The sequence below is a fragment of the Perissodus microlepis genome, chromosome 8 (genome assembly GCF_051167445.1).
Source record: "Perissodus microlepis isolate ML-2025 ecotype Zambia chromosome 8, ASM5116744v1, whole genome shotgun sequence".
NCBI classification, from domain to species: domain Eukaryota; kingdom Metazoa; phylum Chordata; class Actinopteri; order Cichliformes; family Cichlidae; genus Perissodus; species Perissodus microlepis.
In genome coordinates, this window is record NC_140468.1 from 18,488,523 (window position 1) to 18,510,424 (window position 21,902).

General features: G+C 43.2%; 1 protein-coding gene across 2 annotated transcripts in view; it reads left to right on the forward strand.

The window, feature by feature from the left end:
- The first annotated feature begins 284 nt into the window (after window positions 1-284).
- The window catches only part of rhbdl1 (rhomboid, veinlet-like 1 (Drosophila)), a 51,609-nt gene continuing 29,991 nt past the window's right edge, over window positions 285-21,902 (forward strand). Inside the window, exons 1-5 of one of the 2 annotated variants that reach the window (XM_084937947.1) lie at window positions 285-792; window positions 9,077-9,235; window positions 17,870-18,094; window positions 19,052-19,200; window positions 19,321-19,433. In XM_084937947.1, coding sequence (XP_084794073.1) covers window positions 754-792; window positions 9,077-9,235; window positions 17,870-18,094; window positions 19,052-19,200; window positions 19,321-19,433 — 685 coding nt within the window. In that variant the 5' untranslated portion in view covers window positions 285-753. Of the gene's footprint in view, window positions 793-813; window positions 976-9,076; window positions 9,236-17,869; window positions 18,095-19,051; window positions 19,201-19,320; window positions 19,434-21,902 lie in introns of those variants that run through there. The other variant, XM_084937946.1, reaches the window with a different exon arrangement.

The window sequence follows — 21,902 nt, forward strand, 5'->3', positions numbered from 1 at the left end:
TCTATGAATGTAACAGACCAGACATGTGTCTGTGTGTGCGTGTGTGTGCATGTGTGTGGGTGGGGGTGTCTGTAGCAGTAGTAAGCGCAAAGCCGCAGTGGAACCCATCCTCTCCTCCTTCCCCAAGACGCCTTACTTGTAGTGAGGAGAGGAGCCGCAGCCCCTGGCCACTCCTTCCCCTTCTGCAATTGGAAGCGAGAGGCCGCCTCCCTCCTCTGCCTCATTGGTATGCAGGCGGTGCAGTGTGTGTGAGTGTGTGTGTGTGTGTGTGTGAGAGAGAGAGAGAGAGGAGAGGGGTGAGAGAGAGAGGGAGAGCAGGAGAGAGAGGTAGCAGTCAGTGCAATGGGATAGAGGAGAGCAAGAAGGAGGAGGAGAGTGAATGAGAGCTGCTGGATCTGCCTTGCGTGCCTGCCTGTCGTGTGCTGAAGCTGGGTTTACCACCGCGCCACGCTGTACTGACACGGAGCAGAGTCACAGTCCATTTGCACCACCCGACGAGCACTCAGCACCCCCGTTTATCACCCCGGCGACGCCACTAGCAAGAAAACCCAGGGACCATTAACAGGAAAAGGGGGGGGGGAAGCACGGCAGTAACGAAACGGCCTGACGCTACTATTTAGGCACCAGCGGCTACCTAACCGTATCTCCCCCCTCCACCTTCTCCCATCTTTTCCAACCAGACCACCACTCCTCTCTCTCGCTCCTCCCTATGCCCTTGTCCTCGGCGGCTCCTCTCACCTCCCTGGCCAGTATATGGATAGAAGCTCCCTGTTTCAGCTCATACAAGAGCAGGTAAGCAAGGAAGCAGCGGCAGAGGTTTCTATGGTTACAGGATCCCGGCCACCTCGCCGTCTACCCAGGGACTGAGACATGGAGGCTGTGCTGAGAACTGATGTTGGGATTGATAGCAGGGACTGTGCGTGCACGGGCACAAATGAAAGCGTCTCGGAGCGATGTTGGCCACAAGAATGTGAGGTCAGATCTTGAGCCACAGCAGGAGGCAGACCATCGTGTCACGGTCTATAGAAGGAATTCTGAAGGAGATGTGTGTGCTGATGGATGGATACTGAATATACTGAATGCATGGATGCTTGGATAGACAGATCGCTGTGTTCTCTAAATGAAGGATGGTTTTTAGTCTTTTGGTCAACTGTAAATGCTGCAGCAATCCTTCTGCATGTCTATGGTTGTGTTTGTTTTTCCTGCAGTTTAGGTTGAGTTGCTGCACTTGCCACACACCCAATATTAACACCCGAGGGTTTTGAGTTTGCAGGATTATTTAACATTTTATTTCTGAGACAGTGAGACAGTTTCCCTGAAGCCCTGGTTTTATATAAATATATATGTCATTTTTTCCCCTTTAAGGCCAAATAACAGTGTCTGTTTTTAAACTTTTCCACCTTTCTTTTTTTTGTCCCCAGCCATGTTGGAGGTTCTTGCCAAGTTGAAACACAGGGTTTGTGACTATATTTAGGCCAGTGAAAAATGTGCCTCTTGACATCTGTCCTCAAGCCAAGCTGCCATATTTACTCTTCAGTCATATTTATCTTTGGTCTGCCATCTCCAAATTTACCAAAACCAAAATGGTTTCAACCAAAAAATCGTGTGCACGCTTGGGTTGGGCTGCTTGAAGGCAGACGTTCAACTGGATTTTGATGTCTGTTTTTTAACTAGCATGTCTTCTGTTTTTAATGAGAACCCGGCCCACTGGGGGCGTTCACTGATTGTCAGGGTGTATGGACAGTCATTATGTCCAAGAAGGAAGAAATTGATTGTGTGCTGCAGAGTCTAGGCGGGTCACGAGTGGCTCATCTGCAACATATTGACTCAAGGGACTGCAAACATGTTAACATTAAAGTGCTTACACAGTAAACTGCCTCGCAGACACACACATCTAGACTTTGTACTTAGGATGCGTGTGTGTTTGTGATTGCGTTTTTTATGAATGCGTGTGATTTTTAAAGTAATTGGAAAAAGCCTGTGTGGGTTATTTGAAAAGATGCAGTGTGGTGGCACCGGTGAGTCATGCACTGTATACGCGATTTAAGATTAAATACATTAGTGATTTAGCCACAGTTCATATTCCTTCACAGATACTTTGCAGTGTGAGGCTGACTAATCTCTGTCAATATCCATTTTCAGTGTAACAGGTCTTTAGCCGGAGGACAAAGCCAATATTTCCACACTGTAAATTACTAGTTGTTTTATTGATTGGGGGGTTTATGTTTTTTGTTTTTGCTTGGGCCAGTATTTGCATACAGCCAGTTTGCAAGGCCACTGAGCATTTCTGTTAAGCTCAAGTCTAGACCAAAATCATTCACACTGGCTGACGACAGGCTTTCTCCACCTTTGGGACTCCATGCGGCGGCCTTTGATTTGGAAAAGGTCTCTCTAATTAAACTAAAATGAGGTGAAATCTGCCAACAGCATTTGGACGGAGAGCAGGAAAGCTTGGGGTTTTTTTGTTTTTTGTTTTTTACAAAGCCTTCTGCCTGCCTAAACATGGAGCACTTTCCTCCCTCATCTTTATCCAGGAAAATGTTTTGCTGAACATGCCTCATGTTGATGCAGCTCTGCCCTCCAGATTTCTCTTGTCACATTCACTGGAGGCTTTCCACAACAACAGCAATATCCTGCCAGCTTCTAAGCAAATCTACAAGTACACCTGGAGATCAAGTGCTTCTCTCAAGGGTATTTTAACTGTAGTCGGATGTAAAGGGAGATGATCATGCAGTCACTGTCGCCTCTTAGTTTTTCCGCTGTCTAGCATGCCGAATCTGCCGTCTTTTACTTTTAAAGAAAAATAGATTTGGATATAATTTGAATGCTATTTCCCTTTGTTTTAGAGTGATGCATTTATCAGACAATCAAGTCAACGGGCAAATAAAAGGTATATGTTGGAGGGATAGGTCCAAACCAGGAATGTTGCAATTATGCATCATTCATTTCACTGCCGCTGGAAAACTGAGGCAAACTTGGCCTGATAGATCCTCAGATCGAGCATCTTTTAGTTGCTGTAGAGTTTAAGCATTTGGGAGTTTCAGTGAAGTCTTCCGAAACCACTATAGGTGGAGACTTGACGTCTTATGCATATGTGAGGACTGCAGGTCTGAAGAGAGGGGTTGTTGCGGGTCTGTCAGACTGAACCACGTGAAAATGCTGCAGGGGGAGAAGGCGGCGAGCGAAACCGTAGAAACATGAGTTTATTAGTCTTTGTCTGCAGGAGGTTGTAGTGCTGAGCGTGGGCTATTTCTGGCCTATGCAGCCTCACACATAAACGCGTGCTTACGGTGGCCTTTCTATTCTAGTGTCCCTGATAAGGTAACTTGATGGTTGGCAGCGTTCAGCCACGAAAGCATTCAGGTCTAATCGTATTTAGATCTCACCCATAAGGCCTTGGAGTTCTGAATGCTTTTCTGACACATTTCTGTCCACCACTCTTTTTTCTTCTTCTTTGTATTCAGCTGTATTTGAAATTGAAATTCCCTGTGTTTGCATTGTCTTAACATGAGAAAGTGGAGTCCGATGACCGTTTGCACCGTTTGGGCGCGATTTAGATCTTAGGCCGTCGCAGCACTAGAGCGGTAAAGTTTAAAAACACTCTGATATTAATAGCACAGCAGAACAAGCATTGTGATAATTATGGAGTCAGTGGCCCAGTTGTTGGTGAACACCAGTGCATCCCGAGGGCAGCAGAGACAATTCAGAGGGTTTTGTTGTTTTTTTTAATCTGATGTGATGCAAATACGCTTTGCCCTGTAAATGCCACAGCAGCGTTCAAGCTTGGTGCTCTTGTTCACAGACACCAAAGTGGACTGTCTTTTTTTTGGCTCCGTGCCACAGGGTTAGCATTGTGTCACTGAGTGTGTACCAGGGAGCCACACCAGCAGTGCTGCTACGTTCCTGTTAGTTAGGCGTTACTGAAACCACTATCCTTCCAATGACTAAATGCTATTTATCAAGCAACCATTCATTTAGTACTTGTAGCTACTGTGCATAGCCTGTATATAAAAGATGGACACGTACATAAAGACACTGGTTACTTAAGTCACATTATGAAACTACAAAAATGACTAGTGTGGGGCTAATAGGGATGGGTATTGTTTAGGTTTTATCCGATACCTGTACCAAACCGGTACTTTTGAAACAGTGCCGGTGCTTAAACGGTGCTCAAACCGGTGCGTAAAGAATCAAGAACACAAACTTTGTCCTAAAACCTCTCATGTTTAGCTGTTTTTTTGTAAAAAGATAACAATGTTAGCCTTTTCTGCAGCTATAGGGCATATATGGTATCACTCTTAGTTGGAAGCAGTGCTTAAACAATGGGAAAAAAAACACAAACTTTGTCCAAAAACCTCTCATGTTTAGCTGTTTCCCTCTTTTTCTTTGGTCATTTTAGCCTTTTTGGCCAGGGTGAAGGGAGTATCTGCCATCAAACAAGAAGACAGCCGCATGTAGCTATGATGATGTTTGCTAGTTCACCTTACATGCATTAATGTAATAACGTGGTTAGCCTACTCAACGTAAATTACACACGAACAACATTAAGCTACTCACGCAGAGAAGAATGGCTGCTGCTGCCATCATCATCCGTCATCATTTCTGCTACACTGGCAGGGCTAGGGGCCAGGACTCTCCTCTTCAGGTTCTTAGGGGATGTTGCTAACTCCGGGCCGATAACAGGCACCACACCCGCAGTAGATGTGCTCGGTGTGAGGTCTCGCAGCAAGCGATCAAATACGGTGCATTTCTCGGCTTTTAAAAAAACGCTATGCGTCGCCAGGTGTTTCATCAGATTCGAGGAGTTACCTCCTTTGCACAGTATCAGCTTAAAGCACTTCTTGCAGGCTGCTGAGTTTGCATCTTTTGCTGTGAAGTACAGCCAGACTTTTGACCGCTTCGCTTTGGGCATTTTTAATCTGTAGCTCTGCTCTAAAAGAACGTACGTACCTGGGCCCGCCTACTACGCTTGCAAAGGTAAAATGATTGGCTAGAATCCAAAGTGTATGACATCTCAGGAAAAAAAAGCACCGAAATGAAGCACCGAAATGTGCGCTGCTTTTCTAAACTACCGTTTATGTCAGAACAGATACCGGATACCCGTACCCATCCCTAGGGGCTAATTAGACTTAGAAACTAATTTGTTCAAATCTGCTCGATAGAGACTTGTAAATCCACTCTTGAAAGTGTTTTTCTTTATCCTGCTTTTTGACAATAATTTATAAAATGAAGATCATGCAGTATTTTGTAAAACTTGAGACAACAAACTCATCAGGAAAGTGTCTTCTTAGGTCACAGACCAGGGGAGCAAGGGGTTGTTTTCTCTTAAAGTTTATACTACTGAACACATTTTGAAAACTAAAAGCGGTATTCATCAGAAAATAGAATCCTTGTTGTGCTTTTTATTGTCAGATCCACAGTCCAAAATTAAGAGCTTTTGTGTACTTTAATCAATCAGTCATCAGTATTGTTGTTGAATAATTTTCTTTAGATCAAAGAGCCCAAAAAGAAGTAAAGATTAAAGTGGATGGATACAAGCTGTAGACAGTTTAATCATCTCTGCTTTCTGCCCTTGATAATGTCACTGCAGTGTTAGCTACAGCTCCATTAGTGCTACAGAGCAACTGTCAGTGTCATGTGTTCTGCATGTAAGATTATACACCAGTTTTACACAGCATTTAAACCGACTGCCCTATTGTATTCGTCCCTCTTGTAACCCCTAAACAGCTCTGGATGCAGACCCTCTCGAGGGTGTCCTTCAGTGTCTGACACACGTTAATAGTAGATCCTTTGCGTCCTCTGGGTTGTGAAGATGAGCATCCATGAAGCAGGCTCTGAACGTGACAAAGTAACGTCCACGTGAATGCCAGGTCTCGAGGTTTTCACAACAAAATGATCAATGTTAATTCACGTTATCTGTCAGTGGTTTTAATGTTATGGCTGAACCATGTTTCAGCACTGCCGTCTGTATCCGTGTCACAGCTGGGGGTTTGTGGTTTGTCCCTGTTCTCGAGGGTTTGCCCTCGAGTTCCTGTGGAACAGACAGATAAATCAGTCTTTGGCTGGGGTCAGTCAGAGTCGCTGTGCTGAAGGTAATGGAGGTCCCAGGGGTTAACACTGAGATCATTTCCCTGCAGTCAGCACTCTTCTCCTCTCCACCCTCCTCATGTATACATTTTCATCCTGTGTCTTGTCCACCTCCTCACACTTGCTCTTGAGACAGCCCGATTCAGTTGATCCGTCTGCCTCGACACCATCATAATTTCCCGCTCCGCCTCCCTTTACATCTACACCCAGAGTTCATCGTAGCACCGCCTCATTCTTATCTCGTTGGTCTCTTTCTTATCCATCTTCATTTTTATTTTCCTTCCTGCCGTCTTTCCCCTTTTTACAGCCTTTTTCTCTCTCGCCCCCCTCCCTGTTGTGTCTTTCCTTTGCCTCTCGAATGCCAATATGTTTGTAGGGGTAAATGCAAGAAAGGGATGACACGCAGGCAAACCATGTAACCATGGCAACGCATGCAGCTTGTCAAAGTGTCGCCCTCACCAGTGTCGCCCTCACCAGTGTTGGATCGCTTCAATAACTGCTTCCCTCTCAGTGCTTTTCCCTCCTTCTTCCAAACCCTTTCTTCCCTCTGTTTCTCTGCCCCGCTCCCTTGTTCATGCACGTCAACAGCCTGTCCAAGGGAGGGGGGAAAAAAGAAAAAAAATCAGGCCCTCCCTCTTGCCAACACTCATTTATCTCACTGTGCCTCATCTTGGTAATTGATAACCCTAATTGGCTACAAGAACCAGTCCTCCACCTTCGTGTATCCTCTGCAGACAGTCTCCCCTATGTGACGTTCTTCCTGAATAAGGTCATACCATGGAGGGAGAAGTACCTGTGCAGTATGACAGTTCAGTGTCAACACTTGTGGTTTGTGTAAATGTGCACAGCCATATACAGCGTGCCTGTGCGCTTCTGCTGTATGTGTAGGGTAGTGATGTGCTGACATATGGAGGCTGACAGTAATCAGACGTCCCCAGTGTGGCTCTCTGTTCCCCCTGTCAGCCCGGGCTGAGCCGGGAGCACATTAGAATCTGATCTATCTCTCCTCTGTGGCAAAAGGATGCAGAGCACTGGAGTGTGTCACAGCCTTCTTATAGGAAAGAGAAGTAGAGGACTCACTGCCAGACCGCTGGGTTAGCCAGACGTGCACAGACGGCAGTGAGGCATTTTTACTTTCAGTCCCGTCTCCTTTCTGGCGCTCTCCCCCCTCTTGTTTCATACCTTCTCGTCCTTCAATTTTAATCTCGCCATTTTCCATTTTCTTTCATTTCATCAACCCGCCAACCACCCACCTACCTCTTCCATTTTTCACCTCTTGCCTCCTTGCTGTCACCCCCTCCCCCCTCTATATCCCCCCACATATGATCTCGGTACACTACACATCAACACTGAAGAGAACTGTGCTGCTGCACTCGGTTCTTCTGTTTTAACAAACATCCGTGGAACGCAGAGTTAAGGAGATTACCTAAAAATAAACAGGGGGGCTGTGTTGTTCCTATTTTGGTTCATTTGTGTCCACAAATTTGGTAATATGTTCATTACAGTCTGCCATGGGAGTGCTGGCTATCACATTCACAGTCAATATGTGATGTGTAAACAGTCATCAGTCAAACATAAATATAAATTTAGTAAGTTTATGTGAGTACAAACACTTTGTTGAGGGTATAACATTTATTTTTTCCTGGTGATGAGTTATTTAGTGGTTGTAGAGTATTAACAATATCCCTTCACTACATCACGTAGCAGTAGAAAACACTCATCCTAGTTAAATCATTAAAACTTACTATGAACTTCCTGCTTTCACTAACGCTCTCCCAGATGACTAAAAAGTGTCCAGGGAGTGAAAATCTGAAATGCACACTCTCACACCAATGCATTCCCTGATTCATGTTCTTTGCTCCTTCGTTGAGCAGTAAAGCCTTTAGCTTTGAGCTTCCTGCAGTAGAGACCGACACAGTGTAGGTGCAGATCACGTCCAGACTAAGGCAGCTTTTAGATCAGATCCTTCTCATGGACTTGTGATACGACCAACAATGATCCAGCATGACTGACTACATCCTGATGCAACATCTGAAAAGCTCACCTCACCCCCCCTCCCTTCCTGGGGTGACAAAAGGCCATCGGTATGCTCTCCAGAACCTAATGAGGCACTGTTAGCATTCAGGAAACAGTCAAAAGAGAAGCAGCAAGGACTCTTCCCATGCGGTCTCTTTGTGCTGCTTCGGTTTGTCCTCGGGCACAGTCTCACAAACACAGATGCACTAAGGAGAGCGGGCATGAGAAATTAACGCTCCATCACTCCAAAGAGAAGAAAATGAAGTAGTGCTGTATGTTATGCTGGAGGAAAAAAAAGGGGGGGACCCCACATTACATAAACCAAGCATAGACACACACCCTATACTTTACAAGCCATTTTTAACCTGGTGCTATTTCAAACAAAAACACTCAGATGATTTTATGAGATTCTCCTGCTTAAATCAATTACAAGGAGCAGCTCTGGCATACAGACATCAGTAGTAATAACCCACGGGGCTGTGGGTCTTTGTGAGTGGCGATTATAAAAAACCGACACTGACTGTGAGTCGCAAATGTGGCCAAAAACAGACTCGTGTGGAGGCACCCACACAGGAATAAAGACTGAAAAGTCAGTCAGGATTTTTTTGGTTTTGATTTGTTTTTCGTGTTTTTAGGAAACCTAGAATGACAAACTCGCCCTTCTCTTGTTGCTGCTTTCAACAGCCTAACATGTTGGGTTTCAATGGATTTGCTCCTTTTATGAGGTTTAAAGTGTCTTTTAAAGACATCATATAAGCATCAGCTTAATGAAATCTGGTGTCAAGCCCCAAATAGACTCTGTTGTGTCTGTAAATACTGGTACACCCCAGCTGTCTATTACTTGATGTGTTCTCCCAGAGGGCAGACTGACACCTGCTTATTAAAAAATAAAGATGCATAATAGTGCATTGTAGCGGCTGCCTTGCGGTTTTTACTCCAAGGGTTTTGTTTTTGTGTTTTTATTTATTTTCAGCTGGACCCAGAGAACACCGGTTTCATTGCAGTGGAGAACTTTACCAGTTTGGTGGAGCACCATGAGCTGCAGCTGGACCCATCCAAGCTGGACATGCTGTTAGCCCTCGTCCAGAGCAATGAAGACGGGCAGGTGTGCTACCAGGAGCTCATCGAGTTGGTGAGTGGAAACCGCGAGCGCACGTGCACGGGCGCAAATAGCGATGCGGAGGGGGGAGTTGCTTTGTATCCCGCTGCGCACAACAACACGCACACAAACATCCCACCTTTTTTTTTCTCTTTTTGTTGGATTTCAGAAAGGTTACAGAATTGATTCAGACAGAGCCGGCAAGCTCTGCAGTGGCGAAAATTGACTCGACCATTTAGGTCGTTGTCCTCCAAAAGAAGGATCAATCTTTCCAGTTAATGTGTCGGTAAATCCAGACACTTAACCTCACAAGCCGGCAACAGCAAGCGCGGGAAACACCCACACCGAGCTGGCAGAGCACCGTGTCGAAGCAATAGATTCTGTTTATTATAACACATATATACTGAAACACACTAATACTGTAAGGAGTAACATATTAGACGCAATATGGCTGAATAGTGTTGTTTTTCCAATATTCCAGATACATCTCATGGTTTAATTTGAACCGTTTTCTAATGTTTGACTCCCTGATGAGTGATTATGTGCCAGAAAGTGTTCTATAAGCTGATGTGAGGACAGTCTGTGTGCTGTCATCTCTTAACCACAGCCACAGATGACTTAATGTGAAGCATGCCTTCCTTTTAATTCATTCCCTGCTCTTCTTGTTGCAGTTACAAATTCATGTAGAGCTTTATATCTGAAAGCCTGAGTCTCTCCAAGCCCACAGATGAGCACCTGCTTTTGGCTCCTGGTGCTGTAGGGTGTAAGCATAGTGATTAATTCAAGGCAGTGCAATTCCTGGGATGTTTTCTCTTCCTTAAGCTCATTTTCCCCCGCTCCTGCTTTCTTTTTCTGTTTATCTCTTTTTCTGTGTGTGTGTGTCTCTATGCATGCTTCTGTGCTTGCATGTTGTGCTCCCTATGATTTGTAGCAAAGGCCACACGAGGCCATTCAATTTGGAGCTGGTCCCAATTCTGAGGTCTGTGCCACTACAGACTGTAGAGGTGCTGCTCCCACAGAACAGCCTCTCCTAGAATTGTACATCTCTCTTTCGCAACCATTGTTGAAGTGTGGGTTGTTTTTTTTCCGTATCCTTCTCATCTCGTTGCATCTCATCTGAATCCTCCCCTTCTGAGTCCATGCAATATCGCCTCCCCTTCATTATGAACCTGTCTCCTTGAGCCCTCGGATCTCATTTCCTTCTCTTTCAATCCCGTCTTCTCTTTTTCTTGTGAACATATGTTCTGCGGAGGAAAGAGGTAAAAAAAAAAAACAACCCAGCCTCGCCTCCAACATCATCAGGGAGACACTTTTAAAATTGCCCATCAGCCAAATGCAAATTGCATTCGATTAGTAGCCGGCATTGGTAGTAGTCGGCAGCAATCTGAGGTAATTTGAGAGCGCCCATGTCTCACACAGATATCGACCACCAGGTCTGTTTTTTAAAGATTCGTCTGATTCGCACATGTGAACGCGAACAATACCCATGCTGTTGTGCACATGCGTGCGATTTGCATATATGCAAACATTGTCAAGAAGTTTATTATTAATTGGTGCAGCCTCCCACTTCCTTGCTGTCTGTCTCACCGCCTCCCCTCTCCCTGATGTGTACAGACACACACAGACACACTGCAGACAGGCTCTCATTCATACACATGAGCCCCGTGTGTGCAGATTTGCTGAGTAATTTAGAGGATATTTGAATGTTGATGCGAATCTGGCCTCTCATCGTGCGGCACGTGACGCGTGAGCTCTGCAGACAGAGTGCAGAACGTAATATGACATTTTCATCCGGATGATGGGCGAATACGTTGGGCCTTCTTTCCCCTCCTCGCTCTGCGTGGCTCTCACCTCATTGGCTTCTTCGCTCTCTGAAGATTGGATTTAGTCCAGTTCTCCCTTAGCTTATTTATTTATTTTGCTTGCTTCTTTTCACATAACTGTATCTGAAGCAGATTTGTAAGTGATACTCCACAGTGTATAACAGATGATAGTCGTGTTGTCATTTGGAAGGTTCAGTGCTGCTACAGTGTCATAGCCGCTGCCTGAAGTCTGGTGTCTGCATTGATTTTGTGGTCTGGCCTCTGTGGAAAATGTAACACCCCTGCACATTATTAAAATGGACATAGCAAGATGCATTGTGTGTCTGTGTCTGTGTGTCTCTCTGTGTGTGTGTATTCTCAATCTGTGCCTTTTCAGCTCACAAGCTGGTGAGATTTCTCTCTGTTGTGTCTCTTAGCGGCTGTGTTCAACATTTTTCTTTTTTTTCCTGATTTGTTGTTCTACATTCGCTCCGTGAGTTTTGCAGCCGTGAATTCACACTGCCTCGCTCGACCTCAGTGGGTGTAAATGTGTTTTGAATCACACCGTTAGGCAACAGCTTCTCTGGTGTCTGCGCGAGACCGCGCGCGCTCGCACTAGTACAAGACTGCCTCGCGCGTCGTTCACGTTCGAGTCATCTTTCATGCAGGGCGATCCGAGCCAGAGAACTCCATCAGTTCAGCCAGAGGGGTGAATAAGTAACGCTCTGCTAAAGCCTCTCTTGGGGAACTGTGCATACACTCACGCACGCCTGCACACACACTCGTACATATACGAAAGACTAGTGGTCTGTGTCTGACTGCTAATCAGTGCAGACTTCTGCACAAGGAAACCAATAGACATTTTCAAGCAGCTCCACAGTAAAATGCAGACATTTGATCAACTCAGAAGGCTAAAAGACACCTGAGGTTTCAAAGGTCATACATTAGGGGTTTGGAGGGGATGAAAGTGTGAAAGATGAGCATGGGTCAGGGAAAAAGGATTTCACCGGGGAAGTCTGATGTATTCCTATCCTATGTTTAATTTCACCTATTGAACCCTCTGATGCTATCATGTTCCAGCTATGTAGCTGAAGAAGTGTGTCACCGCTCTCCTTCGGGTGGTAATTTGGCTAATGTTCGAAAGAGATACAAAATGGCAGCCATGGTTAATTACATGGGTGAAGTGTGTGTTTCAGAGATTATAGCAGGGGTTTCTCTGTGTTCAGGTTGAAGGATTTTTAGGACTTCGCCTTTTCCTGTTTTCATTTTTATCCTTTTGCCCAGATGTTGCGCTAATATTCTCCGGTCCCTCAGGAGGTGATGTTAGGGAAACACTTTTGAATTTGAATAAATATTAAATGTCTTAAACTGAGCGTTTGAGAATCAAAAGTCTAGTTAAAGTTTCATTCTGGAAGTAGGCGATTACAGCATTTTTAAAGTTTCCAAGGTCTCCCAAGTCACAGTGCTCACGGGGCATCTCTCTCCTGGGACACAGATGCTACCTATTAGCATCCCACTGCACGCTGAACTCCAGTTGAAGCTTTGTGTTGGAGATGGGTTCCCAACTAAAAGTAATGCACTTTGCCTAAGTGTCCTGGAGTAAAGGCTTTTTTTCTTTTTGGAGTTTTAGCGCTGCAACTATTAAGCCATGAAGGAGGGTTGTGGCCGCAAACTGCTGAGAGGGAAAGGGGAAAAAAAGAAAAAAGGTGGACTCTGATTTTTAAAAAGGATTTGAGTAAGAAAGAACCTGAGTATCTGGGTCAGGGTAGAATCAGCGAGGCTGAGATCCGCAGTGATTTAGAGGCTGCTGCGAGAGAGCACGATAGAGTGAGAGAGAGTAAAGGAGAAGGGTGCTTTTGGCCCTTTGGATGACTCGCAAATTAGATGGTAAATGCAAACAGTGACACTGTTAGCCTGGTGATGGTGAATCTGTAGCACTGTTAACTGGCACAGCCTTCAATTCTTTTGGCATCGATAACTGATTTATTGCAGGAGGAAGGAAAGTGGGCATAATCAGAATCATTTATGGATTGTTTTGCAGCTGCAATGCAGACATCTGGATGGCCTTTAAGACACTTTTTTCCCCCAAATTGTTATTGCTAATTAGTATTGAGCTGCATGGTATTGACCATGTGGTGTGGCTAATTAATCCATCAAGAACGATTGACTCGAGCTGAGAGCAGCACGTACAACCTGCAGCCACCATGAGGCACACACTGCTGTCAGTCTGCTCCAATCAGCCATCCCTAAAGGGGAATACTGCCTTTATATGTGTTTGTGCTCTTTGCCTCACCATCACTTATTTCCCAGCAGACTGTGCCCCATCAGGGAACTGATGCACACCTCAGAGATTTTCCCTTACAGCGCTATACTGATGTCATGTGAATTTATTGTTTTCTCCCTGTGCACTTTGCTTTGTCACTCCTCAAGTTTTGACTTTTGACGTTTATGTGTGTGTGTGTGTTATTGTCTGGTTGCCGTCTCTCTCCTGTCGTCACATCAAAAGGCTGCTAATGCTCACTTTAGTGTCGGCAGTCCTGCATGTCAGAGAAGGTGAGGCAGAGTGACAGGCGCGCTTAACCGTGCCTTCGGGGAACAACTTTTCACTCAGGCAATATGAATGGGAGAGAATACAGTAGCAATGCAGAAAGAGGCGGTAGGTGCTGTCACTGAGCCAGATTAAATAAGCTGTGATCTTATTTGGAAAAGAAGCCAGTCCCATTTTCTTTGTTTAAACTGTACATTCAGTTATATTAAGACATCTCACCTTTCGCTGTCCACTGGTGGCCTCAGAAAAATCTGTTAATCAAACTCACACAGACAGGCATCTGATCTCCCCGTCTTATGTTTCCCATCTCTGCCTTCTAATGTCCCCATGCTCCTTTTGCTCCGCTTCCACTTCCTGCCTCAAGTATTGTATAATTGCATTTTCCAGGCCTGATTTCCATACTAAATATGCAACCCTCCGTCTGTGGGAGAGCCAGCAGCCCAGCTCGACATCGTTCTGGTTATCGCTTTGCAACAGGCCCTTACACCCTCGCTGTACAACCACCAGTATCATAATTACCCACAGTTAGGATAGTTACCACATCCTGCTCTATTAGCTTCCAAAAGGGATTAGCACTTTTTTTACCCCCCGATTTTTGCCTGAGCAATTTCTTGAAGAGGAGGGAAGAAACAGTCGCCGCTATTCGCATTTCTTCATTATTTGTTCATCTACATTTACAGATTTTGTCTTCTAGCATGTTTAGCTCATTAGCTTTTATAGATATTGACCCACAATTTCTTCCACTGTGGCTCCTGCTGTGTCTATGTATAATGAGTGTACAAGCAGCAGGGCCTGGCTAATGAATTACTGATGGTGTACCTTTAATGGTGGGTTGTACTTCCAGCAGGTCCCCTGAAGAGGTTCTGTTACACTTCACATGAAGCTGCCATGTTTGTCTAAAGTTACTGTTACGTGAAACCCATACGTACAGTAAGGTTTTCTGTTGTAGCTGCTGCCTTCTTACTCTTTCTAGAATCTCGTTTCGTCATACATTATGAGGCGAGTCTGCCAGCTCGCCTCATATGTTTTAGCTACACCAGAGATTTCCACCATCATCATAGCTGTGACTTATGTGTGCTCATTTTCTATTAGGAAATACAGATATTGAATCTAAAGTGCCCCTGCTGTGGGTAGCCGGTCAGGCAGTATTTTCAGTGGTAATTCTGGTGGAAAAGAACTCCGTGTTGTTATCCTGGCAGTTCTCTGGCTCGGCTGTCAAAATCGTGGCATTAGGATAGTTTTCATCCTAAGCCTCTATTAAAGAACTTATCAAGAGCTGGTGCTGTCAGCCTGCAAGCTTCTGCACAGGCCCTGCTCACTAAGCAAACCTGGAGTCCATGCTTAAAATGAAGACATACAAACACACATGTGCAAACGCCTTCTTTCTTTCCATGCAATAGTTCCTTTCAACTAAGATTTGCTTTTCAAGGGCGGACACACTTCAACAACATATTATTACAATGCCTGAGGAGTAATTGATCTAGCCAGCAGTCAGGCTTACATTTGTCTAAATTAAAAAAAAAAAAAAGACCCTACTCATTGAATAACCTTCTTATCTCTTTTTTAAAAATCTGTTGTTTGCTAAAAACCAATCACATGTTTTTAAACATGTAACATAGCTTTTGTAGGAGGAAAAATAAAAATTCACATGCTCTCACAGATTCATTAAGCACTAAATACCTCTCAACTTCTGCTTTAGTTAGAATAAGATCTAAAGCTCGTCATGAACATAAACTGTGTAGTTTCTGAAAGAAGCGTTGTAGTTAAATTAAGTGCTGGCAGAGAGATTTGCCATCATTAAACTGTTATTTTACAGTGTACCTAATGTAATCTGCAACATTCTGCATTGTAAAAATATTACTGCCTTGTGCTGTATGGAATAAAAGCTTCACAATAGAATATTGCTGGTTGCCATTACACTGACATTATACTCAGTCATGCTGGCCTTACGAACAAAACTGTAACAATGTTCTTGGGCGCACGAACAATAAAGGTTGAAACACAAAATAAAAAGGAAAACGATAAGCAAGATATTTGTATTCAATCAGTAAATGTATACAGTAATTCACTATCAAAGGAACAGTAAGTAAGCATCTGAATAAAATATCCTCCTCATTTCGTCTTCCTCACAAGCTTCATCTCCCTAACTGAAGTCAGTGCTCTAAAACAGAAAAACATGTCTACACATGCTCATATTTAGGCATGATATTGTCGCAATTGCTTATTGTCAGCAGATTTCCAGACAACTGATAAGAAGTGGGCTAAACAATAAGAGCAGCTGGTGACGGGCTAACATTATGCCAGCTAATATTATGCTAGTGTCCTAAAAATCGCACCTTCCCTCTGATAAATGGTTTGATTGCATTCTCACATTGTGTTAGAGCTTTGGGGGTTTTGTTTGCCAATTTCCAAGTCCAACAGTGTTAGATCCACTTCAAAGAACATTTTAGTAGCATCAACTAACAGCAGCTAACATGGGTTAACAGCAACTAACATGGGCTAACGGCAGCTAATATGGGCTAACAGAAGCGCTCACTAATAGAAAAGTTCATAATATCATCAGCAACACACCTCAGTATTGCTGTCATTGGACAGAATTGACAATATTCACAAATAATAATGCATTCCTTTAAAAATATCCAGTCTTTTTAAACTGCTGTGTATTTGTTTTACCAAATCCCTTCTGTACCAGCGTTTGTCTATCATTCCCGACATACAGACTGGCTGTCAAAGTGACAAACTAATAAACTCAATATTTATAACTTTACTTTGTCCTGAGTAAGCCATTCCACTTAGTCTAAGTTTGCAAAAACATTAATTAAGCATATAGAAATCATCCATAAATGAAGAATAATGTAATAACAGGCAAGAAGTTAAGAAAACTACAGTGTCCCTAGTCTTGCCTTTGTGAAAGCAGAAGTTTATGACTGTTAGTTTGTTCTGATCCAGGGTGATTAGTCACACTGATGAGCTTCTCTCAGATTATGTGAGAACAAACCCTCCTTTGTTTTTGTTTGATCCACTTAGTGTGAGGAAAGTTATGGATTTAATTGCTGAAATGAGACCAGCAGGCGAGATGAGATCTGTTTATTCTGGCAAGGTGTTTTCCAGCTGTTGACAGTAATGCTTCTAAGGTTCTCTTGTTTGCAAAAAGAACCCCCATGATATCATCATATAGCTAAAAAAAAATAAATCAAAAGCAGCAAATGAATAAAGGATGCAAGGTGCTGATTCCTTAAAGTCTTTCACCCTTTCTGAACACAATAATTAGGCGGAATTTTGGATAAAAAGCTTTTGTGTTCTCTTGTTGAAAGGCTGATACCGCTCTCATGCCAGTCTTGCAGCTCATTTAGCTTACTTAGCATAATGACTGAAAAAAATAGCCTAGCTACATCCAAAAATAACAAACTCCCAACATGTTATGACTCATCCTGTTGGAACCGTACTAAAACTTAGCTTTAAAAAAGACAACTTGGCCTTTTCTGCTGTCCTGTGTTTAAACTTTACTAATACTGCTTGGTGGAGAAAAGACACTGGCTGCCTGACAACCACATGTTTATGTCAAGATTTCAGGAAGTTGCGTGAGATGTGGAGTGTTGTATAGTAAGCTCTAAAGGTGCTGGTACACAAACATGCTCCCTTTGGACAAACCCAGGCTTAGTCTTTCCTCCATTTTCCTGTGGATATCTTTTATATTTAACCATAGACTGTATATGAAAGATGGATATAGCCTGAAAAGTGAAGCATGTTCTCTTATTCTGTCGAACTGCCAGCAGTTGGTTGAATTTTCCACTTGCACAAAGAAATCGGTCTATAGAAGTATAATGAAAACCTGCTGAATTGGATATGTCCCCTATGTAAATACTATCCTGAGTTTAAAGTCTTATTCAATACAACATAATGCTTATTGAAAGTTACAGCACAATTTTGAGTCACAATGTGGGATAAAGCAGAGTTTGCTATGAGCATGCAGTCCAGTCTGGTTTCAAAACAGCAGGAGGACAGCAATGGGCACATTCAGTTCAACAGCACTTTACTAATCAGCTGTGGCTATGTCCATCATTTATGTACAGTCTTTGTATTTCAGATACAGGCGAGAGAATGTTATTGAGCTTCTTATCTGGTGTTTTTCCCCTGAAATCAAACAAAATAAACTGAAGAAAAACCTTCACATGATCATTAAAACTTCACAATAAACAGTAAACAGATGTTTTTAGATGCCATTACCCTAAATTAACATTCAAACATTTACCAACAAGATGTTGCACACACTGAGTTTATGCATGTTTTTTGTTTTCTTTTTATTCTTTTCCTCAGATGAGCAGCAAACGCTCCAGCAGTTTCCGACGAGCCATCGCCAATGGCCGCCGCACACTGCAACGGGAGATCCTTCTGGACGAGACGGGGTTGGGTCTTTATAAACGTTTCGTCCGTTATGTGGCCTACGAGATCCTGCCCTGCGAAACTGACCGGCGCTGGTATTTCCACCAAAACCGCCTGTGTCCCCCGCCCGTCTTCATCGCCATCGTCACCATCGTCCAGGTTAGTGGGAGACATTATCAGCTGGTTTTCGAGAGTTATAACGTGATGGAGGTTATTCTTCTGATTTATCCACAGTGATCTGGGCATTCCTAGAGCTTTTGGCCCCCAGCATTTTATTTAAGATCCACAAAGTCAGCATCCAATCCCCTAAATATGACTTCACACTGTTCTGTTAGCTCAGTTGTTCGCCTTAGACGGCCTGAAAAGATTTTCTGCCTTTGATCACACACTTTTACTGTGAGCTTGATATGAGCTGGTAACCCATTTGGGAGTCGGAGGCTTAGTGGGTGCATTTAATGTCATTCCTCCAAGCAGAATCCTTGAGCCAGCCTGCATGTAGGATTTTTTTCTTTTTTTCTTTCAAACACTGGTCTTGGAACTTGGAAACCAGGTCAGTAAGCACCCTGGCCACCACCACAGTGGCTTTAATTGACCTATTATGTTAATTTTGAAAAAAGAAAAGCACTAGCACAAACGCCCTCCGAGACTACAGCTGAATGGTTGCAGATTAAGCGGCGGAAATAACCTACAGCTTCTTAACAAAACTTCATCATTTTCCCTGAAATCATCTTAATTCTTTGGGAAAGAAAGCTAAGTGCTCTTATAATGCCTCCAAATGGCACTGAATGGTCTGTAATGACAATGAGAATGTGATAATAACAGTTTGCATTCATTTTAATTCACAGAAACAATGAGTCATTATTTTATGAAAAGAAATTAATGGAATTGAACCAGATGTGCCTTTTTTTTTCTTCTGTGGGCAGTAATTGTCTGCAAGACTCTAATGAGCACCAGCTGAAGAATACAAAGAAGAAGAGAACCTCATGCGCCGTTCATAAAGCACAATGGGTTTTGTTTTGCGGGGCACTTTTCACCTTCTGTACAAGCAGTCTGCAGAGAGTGCGTGTACTCGGCACAGATTGACAGTTTGGTGTCATCTTTGTGTCTTTGTCGCAGATTATTGTCTTCATGTGCTACGGCATCATGCTAAACAAGTGGGTCCTGCAGACCTATCAGCCTGACTTCATGAAGAGCCCCCTGGTCTACCACCCCGGCCACCGTGCACAAGTGTGGCGTTTCTTCAGCTACATGTTCATGCATGTCGGGTAAGCTTTTGACTCCTGCGGTACTGGTTTAGAGAAAATTCAGGTTAGCTGCAGCTGATGGCACACGAAGGCCAGTGCTGGCAGTTTTAATCTTACTTTCATTGTGTGCTCTGTCCTCAGTTTGGAGCAGCTGGGATTCAACGCTTTATTACAGCTGATGATCGGCGTTCCCTTAGAGATGGTCCATGGCATCCTACGAATAAGTCTGCTTTACATGGCAGGAGTGCTGGCCGGTGAGTTTTTCATTAAGTGTTTTATTGTAAGTAAAGCAAGGAGCATTATTCAGGTTTCTTACATGGTGTCATACACAAATTGCTTGAGAAGCCATATTGGATGAACTATTCACTATTGAAGGTCTACGTTCTTGCCTTTCACTCAGTTCTCATAATTTATATCATTTATTCTTAATGTTTAGGAGGTTTATCACTTGCTCACATCCCGATGATTAAACATGCCTTGATTATTGTAATTCATTATTCCTCTGCCTCAGCAAATCTTCCCTGGATCACTAATGGTCCAGAATGTGGTTCAGAAGGTCACTGGGTCCTCTAAAACGTCCCAGGTGACACAGATTCTGTCTTTCTTTCACTGGCTTCATATAAATTTCACGGTACAATCACTTGCAGAGCCCTTCGTGGTCAATATGCCTCCATTTATCAGTGAGCTACTACAATCACGTGAAACATCTGAATCTTTGAGCTGATCAACGCTTGTTGTCTGTACCTAAATCCAAGTTAAACTCGCTTCCACTGCACCTCAGATCTGTGGATTTGAGACCCACCTGTGCAGGTTTGCCTTTATTTTGTTTTATCTCTTTATAACATTTCAATTGTTGTATCTTATTCTATATTGTAAAGCATTTTGTTCTTGAAAGTCACCACGTAAAAATAAACTTTTTGATTAGATTTTTGTTACGTACATTTTTGACATCCACAGAAAAACATTTTTGCTTTATAACTGAAAGCATTAAAAATAAAACAAAAAAAATAACAAGACTACTGCTAAATGTGGTGACATAATGGCTTTTTTTTAAATTAATGATGAAATGGCACATCTAATTTTTCATGTTTAATGTTTATCTCCAAATGGTCATAAATGCGTTCTTATGTTTAGAGACAAATCAAATTGTGTGTTTAGGCTGGTTTATACACTCCGTGTGTGAGAGTATGTGTGAGTGTGTGTGGTTTAGGATTTCCAAGCAAATGGCGAGACGAGTGGAGATGATTTGGAGAGCGATACGGACCATGCTTCCCTTAAAACAATAACATAAACAGAAGAAGGCTGTTTCTTCTCCGCTCTGCTCTTTATTCATGTGCTTGTGTTTCTGCCGGTCTGCAGCACATCGCTGTGACCTACTTTGTTTATTCTTTTATTACTGTTTGTACAGTCGACGCCTCAGAAAAGCTTTGGGTTTTTTGTTTTTTTGTGTGGTTTCGTTGGTGGTTTATCATTTATCAAGTTAAATATGTTATATTTCTCTTCATGTTTGCTGTATAAAAAACCCACAACTATCCGCTCCCATCTACTCCCAGCGAGTCAGACTGAATTTTTTTAGCTTCTTGACATGTGCGGCTGCCCGATTTGATACTTCTGATAAATTTGACCCGGCCTGGCCCTTCTGGGGAAGAAAAAAAAGTGCAGAATGTAAATACAAAATATGCCAAAGTGAACGCAGCAGAGTGACTCACATCGCCCAGAGGTCGAGCTGCAGCGCTCAAGTCTTTGTTGACGGGGAACCTCATTAACTTTCATCGAGCCGGTTCGGAGATTGGAAATTTTAAATGCACACTGATTGTGAAAAGTGGATTCTCTTTCTGAGTAAAGCATTTGCATTAACAGCATTGCATTTGCGAGACCTCATATCAACACTGCTGCATTAAATTCCTGTTTCGCTCAGCTTCATTTCAACAGTTTTTACCATTGGTTTCATAAGACTTGCTAACAATTATTTAATTACTGTTGAGAGGAGAAGTCCAATTCATACTGAGCTAATCATCTATTATTTTCAGTAACCTGTTTTTTCTTTTCTTAGGCTCCTCTTTCTGCGTGACTACAAATTCAAACTCTCCATTTCTTGCCTTTCCTGGCAGCTCTCTGCTCACAGTAAGATGGAGTTAAAGCTTCTCAAGAAAATCCCGGTACTCTGCAGAAAAAAGTAAAAAAAAAAACAACCCCATTCCTCCACGCGCTTGCATGCATGCACACTCTTAACACTCATGAATTATTGTAGCTTTGATTTATTTTAGCAATGATGACAGAGAGAGAGAGCAAGCAAGCGTGGGACTTAGAGGAGGAAATATGGGAGAGTAATGCAGGGTCTCTCTCTGGAGAATTAGCCTAAGTGCAGTTTGAAATGCTGTTTGGAGATTTAAGCTGCAGCCTGAATCCAAAGGGAGGATAAAGTAGCAGGCGAAGTGACATCCGTACCTCCAGAGCACAGAGTCAGAAATGCTTTGAATTTGTGTATAACATATTGAAATCAGAGATGTGCCTCTGTTGAATTAACTCTAAAGGTCAACCGTTTACGATCAGGAATCTATAAATATGTTTGTATCTTTATATCTGCAGAGGGAGTGGCTCCTTTTGCACCATGAAGAAGAGTTCGCTATGTCCAAAACAGACTAGCCTAACATTGCTCTATACCACTGATTCACCTACCTGTTTGTAAGGACAGGAGAAGGTGAGGTCATCTGTAGATGCCA